The sequence below is a fragment of the Belonocnema kinseyi genome, chromosome 7 (genome assembly GCF_010883055.1).
Source record: "Belonocnema kinseyi isolate 2016_QV_RU_SX_M_011 chromosome 7, B_treatae_v1, whole genome shotgun sequence".
Classification (NCBI taxonomy): domain Eukaryota; kingdom Metazoa; phylum Arthropoda; class Insecta; order Hymenoptera; family Cynipidae; genus Belonocnema; species Belonocnema kinseyi.
The window spans coordinates 18,636,915-18,645,359 of record NC_046663.1 but is presented as its reverse complement, the minus strand read 5'-3'; the positions used below and the strand labels follow the sequence as shown (position 1 = coordinate 18,645,359).

At 21.3% G+C, this 8,445-nt stretch overlaps 1 protein-coding gene across 1 annotated transcript in view; it reads left to right on the top strand.

The window, feature by feature from the left end:
• The window catches only part of LOC117176159 (WD repeat-containing protein 6), a 46,950-nt gene that overhangs the window by 1,949 nt on the left and 36,556 nt on the right, over window positions 1-8,445 (top strand). The window contains exons 2-4 of the mRNA XM_033366245.1: window positions 1,786-2,122; window positions 2,830-2,974; window positions 7,556-7,786. Coding sequence (XP_033222136.1) covers window positions 1,786-2,122; window positions 2,830-2,974; window positions 7,556-7,786 — 713 coding nt within the window. The remainder of the gene's footprint in view (window positions 1-1,785; window positions 2,123-2,829; window positions 2,975-7,555; window positions 7,787-8,445) is intronic.

Sequence of the window (8,445 nt, the reverse complement as noted above, 5' to 3'; positions counted from 1 at the left end):
AAACTACTGAAAAAAAGTTGAAATTTCTAGTCAAAAACACGAATTTCTTAACTAAAAAGATGAATTTTCAATCTAAAAATACGAATTTTCGAATAGAAAAGAGTGATTTTTTAAAAAAATTGTTTAATTTTCAAAAAAATAATTTTTTAACCAAAAGGATGAATTTTTCTCCAAAAAAACGTATTTGCAACAAAATACATGAATTTTACACAAAATTGTGAAATTTTCAATCCGAAAAGAAGAATTTTCAACCAAAAAGTATGATTTTTCAACAAAATAATTCATTTTTTCACCAGAAAGACAAATTTTCAACTAAGAAAATTAGTTTTTCTATAATTTTAACTTTTTTGGTTTTACAATTGCACGTAAATTTTTACGTCTAGGCTCAAACATAAAAGATGATTTTTTTAAAACAAAATGGTTGAATTTTCAAATAAACCATTAATTTTTCAGTGCAAAAATTTGTTTTTCAATCAAAGAAACAAACGATTTTTCAACAAAATATTTGAATTTTCAAATTAAAAACACGAATTTTTTAACCGAAAATGATGAATTTTCAACAACATTGTTAAATTTGGTATTAAACATTAACATTTTAAAAACAAAAAGATGAATTTTCGACGAAAAAGTTTAATTTTTTACCAAAAGAACGTATTTGCAACAAAATATTTAAATTTTTCACAAAATTGTGAAATTTTCAAACCGTTAAGAAGAATTTTTAACCATAAAGGATGATATTTTAAAAACAAAATGTTTGAATTTCCATGAAACCGTTAATTTTTCAGTTAAACATTTTTTTTAATCAAAGAAACAAACGATTTAAAACAAAATTATTGAATTTTCCAGCCGAAAACACGCATTTCTTTACAATAATTAAATTAAATTTTTTATTAAAAGGATGGATCGTTCACAAAAAAGATGTATTTGCAACAAAATATTTGAATTTTCAAAAAAATTGTTAAAGCTTTAAACCAAAAAGAAAAATTTTCAACAAAACCATTAATTTTTCAGTCAAAAATTTGTTTTTTAATCAAAGAAAGAAACGATTTAAAAAAAAAATAGTATAATTTTCCAAATTTCTTAATTTAAAAAACACGAACTTTCTAACGGAAACGGATGATTTTTTAACAAAATTGTTTATTTTTTTTATTAAAAGAATCGATTTTTCACAAAAAAGACGTATTTGCAAACAAAATATTTAAATTTTATACAAAATTGTTAAATTTTCCAGCCGAAAAGAAGAATTTTCAACCATAAAGACTGATTTTTTTTTAAACAAACTGGTTGACTTTTCAACTAAACCATTAATTTTTCAGTCAAAAATTTGTTCTTCAATCAAAGAAACAAACTATTGAAAAAAAAATAGTTGAATTTTTCAGTCAAAAACACGCATTTCTTAACTGAAAAGATGAATTTTCAATTTAAAAAACACGAAATTTCTAACAGAAAAGGATGAGTTTTTAACAAAATTGTTGAATTTTTAACAAAGTAATAAAATTTTTAACCAAAAGGATGATTTTTTCATACAAAAAGACGTATTTGCAATCAAAATATTTGAATTTTCTAAAAAAATTGTTAAATTTCCAAGCCAAAAAGAATAATTTTTAACAAAAAAGGACGATTTTTGAACAAAATAATTAAAATTTTCACCAGAAAGACGAGTTTTGTACAACTTCTACTTTTTAAAAAAAATTATTTAGCAATAAGATATTATAATTGAAAATTTTATAATTTCGAACAGTTTAAATTTGAAACTTTTAGTAACTGTTCCACGTAAATTTTCAGGATTGGGCTCTGTTTTGCATACATTAAACAAATCGAATCATAAATTACTATTTAAATTAGACGTACTCTATCCTGAGAGGATACATGCTATTATCCAAGCGCCGGATAATAAATTAATTATTTACGGAGGAAAAAGTTTAAGAATTTGCAAATTAGACAACAAACTAGAAAATATTTCCGATATTTACCGTTTTACGGATTGGATAATTGCGGCAGGATGTGCAGTTATTGAAAAGGAAGTAAAATTAATTATCCTTTTTGCTCACAATAATTTATATATTTGTGATTTATTAAACAAACAACATGAAACCATATGGTGCCAGGAAAAATGTATTTTGTATCCTTTTTTAAAGATCTCAAGAGATTTTATCAGAATAAAAACTTCTTGTTACATGCTTTCCTCAAGAAAAAAATATTATAAGGAAATTATTATATTTTTTAGTATATATTATAGAGTATTTTTAAAATTTTTTATTATAATTATTATATTCACATTCATTGTTATAGAAAAAGATTGTGTAGAAAACGATTACTGGATAATCAGAATTGGAATAAACAATCCCAAAATAAATAATAAATAATCAGAAAAATTCTGCAGAAATAAAAATAAAAAATCTCTGAATTTCCTTAATATTTTTAAAATCGTTTGAAATTTATGAAAATCCTTTGGAGTCTTAAAATTTATTGATACATTTAGAAATAGTTTGAAATCCATTAAAATATTTTAAAATCAATATAAATCTTTTAATTCCTTTTGAAAACTTTTGAATACTTTAGAAATTTTTAGACATTTAAAAACCCTTGCGGTTTCTGAAATTTAAAAAAATCTTTTTTAAAAAAAATCTTTAAAAAACTACTCAATTTTTAAATATTCTTTTATATTCCTTGAAATAAAATTGAGTTAATTTATTCGTTTGTAGTTTTTCTATTTTTTTAAACATTTTAATATTATTTATTTCTATACTGATTTTTTTTATAATGATCTGTAATTTTTTACTTTGAAAAATATTTTTAATTTTGATTTTCCTATAAAAAGTTACGTAGATACGGTGGTAGTATTTATAACAAAAATTCAGGAGACGTTGTTGTCTTCAGTGGAACGGTATTTCAAGAAATACTCGTATGGAAGACAAAAATCACAGGAAGTAATGAAGATGCGCCAATTTTGCATCGACTAAAAGGACACAATGTTAGTTAAATATTATTATTAATTCAATTCTTGGACTTATTCAGGGCCTAAAATGTTTCGAATTCAGGAATTTTTAATCAAAAAGTTAAATTTTCAACAAAATATATGAATTTTTAATAAAAAAAGATCAAATATCAACACAAAATATAATAATAATTGATATTTCAAAAACAAAAAACGAATTTTCAACAAAATAGTTGAATTTTTAAATAAAAAAGATCAGTTTTCAAACCAAAAATGGAACAATTAAATTTGCAGTTAAGAAAAATAAATTTTCAACAAAATAGTTTGAATCATTCACCATAAAATGTTAATTTTTAACCAAGAAAGATTTTCCAATCAAAAAAGAAAACAAATGCATATCAAATTCTTGAATTTTTAACCAAAAAGACGAATTTTTTACAAGAAAGTTTAATTTTATACCCGAAAATATAAATTTTGAACTAAATAGTTAATATTTCTACTAAAATAGTTGAATATTCTACAAAATAGATCAATTTTCAACAAAAAATGGATAACAATGAATTAATTTTTAGTCAAGAAAATTAATTTTCAAAAAAAAAATCATCTAAAAAATTAATTTCGATCCAAAAAAATTAATATTTAAACGAAATAGTTTAATCTTTTATCAAAAAATATTATTTTCAATCAAGAATGATTTATGAGTCAGACAAGAAAAAAATTCAACCATAATGTTGAATTTTCAGACAAAAAATACGAATTTCCTACAAAATAGTTTAATTTTCAACCCGAAAACCACAATAGTTAAATTTGCAACACAAAAAGATTAATTTAAAGAAAAAATAGATATATTTAAATTTTCAGTTAAAAAATTAATTTTCTGCCAAACAGATGAATATTTAACACAAAAATGATTTTCAAAAAATAAATTTTCTACAAAAAAGTACATTTTTAACCAAAATAAAAGAATTTCCAACAAAATAGTTGAATCTTTAAATTTAAAAATGATTAATTTTCGATCAAAAAAGATTTTTGAGTTAGGCAAGAAAAAAATTCAACCAAAATGTTGCATTTTCAAACCAAAAGACCAGAAACCCAAAATAGTTCAATTTTCAATACAAAAAGATCCATTTTTAAGAAAAAATAAAAAATAATCCAATTTTCAGTTTAAAAAAATTAATTTTCTACCAAAGGGATAAATTTTTACCCAAAAATTAATTTTTAACTCAAAAATGAATTTTTAACAACAAAAAATGAGCATTATTTCTAAAATAATTAAATCTTTAGCAAAAAACATTAATTTTCAATCAAGAAAGATTTTTGGGTTAGACAAGAAAAACATTTGACAAAAATTTTGACTTTTTAACCAAAAAGGCGAATTTTCTATGAAACAGTTTAATTTTCAAGCGGAAAATATAAATTTTCAATTAAAAAATTAATTTTCAACCAAATAGTTGAATTTCTTACAAAAATTGTGAAATTTTCAACATAAAAAAGCTTAATTTTTAACAAAATAGTTGAATCATTTAAGCTAAACAGATTAACTTTAAACCAAAAAAGATTTTTCAAGCAAAAAAGAAAAAAAATCTTAACAAAAAAGTTAATTATTTAAGTCAAAACACAAATTTTCTACACAAAAAAATTAATTTGGAATCCGAACATATGAATTATGAACAAAAAAGTTTATTTTTAACCAATGAGTTGAATTTTCTACAAAATGTTGAATTTTCAGGTCAAAGAGATCAATTTTCTACAAAAGAGTTTAATTTTTAATTAATAGCTGTGAATTTTCAACCAAAAATGAATTTTTAACAAAAAATGAGTTTTTTTTACAAAATAATTAAATGTTTAGCAAGAAAGGTTAATTTTCAATCAATAAAGATTTTTCTGTTAGACAAGATAGAAATTTAATCAAAATTTTGACTTTTGAACCAAAAAAACGAATTTCCCACAAAAAAAGTTTAGTTTTTAAGCCGAAAATATAAATTTTCAAATAAAAAAGTTAATTTTTAACCAAGTAGATGAATTTTCTACCAAATTTGTCAAATTTCCAACATAAAAACGATTAATTTGCAACCCGAAAACATAAATTATCAACTAAAAGGTGAATTTTTAACTTAATAGTTGAATTTTCTACAAAAATTATTAAGTTTTCAACACAAAAAAAAATTAATTTGAAACCCGAAATTATGAATTATCAACAAGAAAGTTCATTTTCAAACAAGAATTAAATTTTCTATCAAACTGTTGAATTTTTTGTCAAACTGTAAAATTTTTAAGCAAGAAATATAAATTTTCGGCAAAAAAGTTGTATTTTTTCAAAATAGTTGTATTTTCAACCCAAAAATATATGTTTTGAACAAAAAATTTAATTTTAAGCCAAATATTTTAACTTTTTTCAAAAATAGTTCAATTTTTATTCCAAAAAGATCAATTTTCTTTGAAAGAAGTTAATTTTTAACAAAATAGTTGAATCATTTAAGCTAAACAGATTAATTTTTAACTAAGAAAGACTTTTCAGACCAGAAAGAAAAAAAATATTTAAAAAAAGTTAATTATTTAAGTAAAAAGACAAATTTTCTACTAAAAAGATTAATTGGCAATCCGAACAAATGAATTATAAACAAGAAAGTTTATTTTTAACCAAATAGTTACATTTTCTTGAAAACAGTTTACTTTTCAATTAATAGCTGTGATTTTTTTTACTCAAAAATGAATTTTTAACAACAAAAAATGAATGTTTTTACAAATAAATTAAATCTATGAAAAAAAGATTAATTTTCAATCAAGAAAGATTTTTGTGTTAGATGAGAAAAAAATTTAAAAAAAATCAATTTTCTTTCATAGAAGCTAATTTTTAACAAAATAGTTGATTCATTTAAGCTAAACAAATTAATTTTCAACCAAACAAGATTTTTCAGGCAAAAAAGAAAAAAGTTCTTAACCAAAAAGTTAATTATTTAAGTCAAAAAACAAATTTTCTACAAAAAAAATATTAATTTGCAACCCGAACATATGAATTAAGAACAAAGAAGTTCATTTTTAATCAAAAAGTTGAATTTTCTTTAAAAAGATTTAATTTTCAATTAATAGCTGTGAATTTATAACTCAAAAATTAATTTTTAATAAAAAGAAATGAGATTTTTTTACAAAATAATTAAATCTTTAGTAAAAAGGATTAATTTTCAATCAACAAATATTTATGTGTTAGACAAGAAAAAAATTTAACTAAAATTTTGAATTTCAAACCGTAAATATAAATTTTCAACTAAAAAGTTAATTTTCAACCAAATAGTTGAATTTTATACGAAATTTTTTTAATTTTTAACACAAAAAGGATTAATTTGTAACCAGAAAATTTGAATTATCAACAAAAAAGTTCATTGTTAATCGAAAAGTTGAATTTTCTACAAAACAATTTAATTTTCAATTAATAGCTGTGAATTTATAACTCAAAAATTAATTTTTAACAAAAAGAAATGAGATTTTTTTATAAAATAATTAAATCTTTAGCAAAAAGTTTAATTTTCAATCAAGAAATATTTTCGTGTTAGACAAGAAAAAAATTTAACTAAAATTTTGAATTTCAAACCGTAAATATAAATTTTCAACTAAAAAGTTGATTTTCAACCAAATATTTGAATTTTATACCAAATTTTTTTAATTTTTAACACAAAAAGGATTAATTTGTAACCCGAAAATTTGAATTATCAACAAAAAAGTTCATTTTTAAACAAATAGTTGAATTTTCTAAAAAATGTTGAAATTCCAGGCCAAAGAGATCAATTTTCTACAAAAGAATTAAATTTTTTATTAATAGCTGTGAATTTTTATCTCAAAAATGAATTTTTAACTAAAAAAATTAGTTTTTTACCAAATAATTAAATCTTTAGCAAAAATGAGTTATTTTCAATCAAGAAAGATTATTGTGTTAGACAAGAAATAAATTTAACTAAAATTTTGGGATTCAAACCAAAAAGACTAGAAACCCAAAATAGTTAAATTTTCAACACAAAAAACATCCATTTTTAAGAAAAAATAGTCCAATTTTTAGTTTAAAAAATTAATTTTCTACCAAAGAGGTGAATTTTTAACAAAATTATTAAAGTCAAAAGATAAATTTTCTACATAAAAAAGATTAATTTGCAACCCGAAAATATGAATTATCAACAAAAAATTTCATTTTCAAACAAGAATTACATTTTCTAGCAAAGAAATTTGCATTTTCTACAAAACCGTTATATTTTGTTTCAAAATAGTTGTATTTTCAACCTAAAAATATAAATTTTGAACAAAAAATGTAATTTTAAACCAAATATTTTATCTCTCTACCAAAATATTTGAATTTTCAACTCAAAAATACGATTTTTCAATAAAAGGAATAAACTTTCATCCAAAACTTTTCGAATTTTCTTATCGGGGCTGAAGCCTGTGATAAATAAATAAAATTTTGAATTATTTATAGTCTAAAGAATAATTTTAAAAAGTTAGTTTTTCACAAAACACATTTTTTAATTTCGAATTACAGACTTTTAAATCCGATCTGCGAAAAATTGTAGGTCCTGAAATTATCGTTTTTTTTATTTAATTTTTAATAAATTTTTTGATCTCTCATTGTAGGGTGTAATTTTTTCCGTTTTTTATGATCCCTTTACAAATCTCATCTGTTCAACTTCGGATGACAGAACAGTACGATTGTGGGGCATGCAGTATGAAAAAGAAAAGATACCTGAGAATTCTCTTGTAAAATGGGAACAGGTAGAAATTTCTCTGAGAGCCACAATGTACGGCCACACTGCCCGAGTTTGGAGAGCAATGATAAAAAATGATACAGTTGTCAGTATTGGCGAAGTAAGTATATCACCTTTATTTTAGTAAAAAATATTAAAATATATTAAACAGGGGTTTTAGAAAACTTGGACAATCTGAAAGGCTTGGAAAACTCATGAAAATGTAAAAAAAAATTTTGGAAAAACTGGAAAAGGCAATTAAATTTTGTAAAAGTGACTGAAACTCTTTTTTTTTGCACCTATTTCAAAATTTTAAGAATTACTTTTGTACTTTTATACGAATTTCTTATTTCTGAATTTACGCTAATTTATTCTTTTAAATCTTTGTGAATTTTTGAAATTTTGGAGAAATTTTTGTGAAGTTATTAAAAAATTTTTTTTAAATATTTGTTATCTTCAAAATCTCTGTGAAATTTTTTAAATCTTTGAAGTCTTTAATTTTAAAGGTTTTCAAATATTTGTTAAATTTGTGTAATATTTATGTGAAATCTTTTGAACTATTTGTAGTCTTTAAAATCTTTGTGAAATCTTTGAAAGTTTGGTGAAAAATTTGTGAAATTTTTGAAACCTTTGAAATATTTGTGAGATTTGTGAAATCTTTGTGAAATTTTTGGTATTTTTGGTAAAACATTTATGAAATTTTTTTGAAATCTTTTGAAAATTTGTTGAAAATTTTGAAATCTTTGATATCTTTGAAACTTTGATGAAAATCTTGTGAAT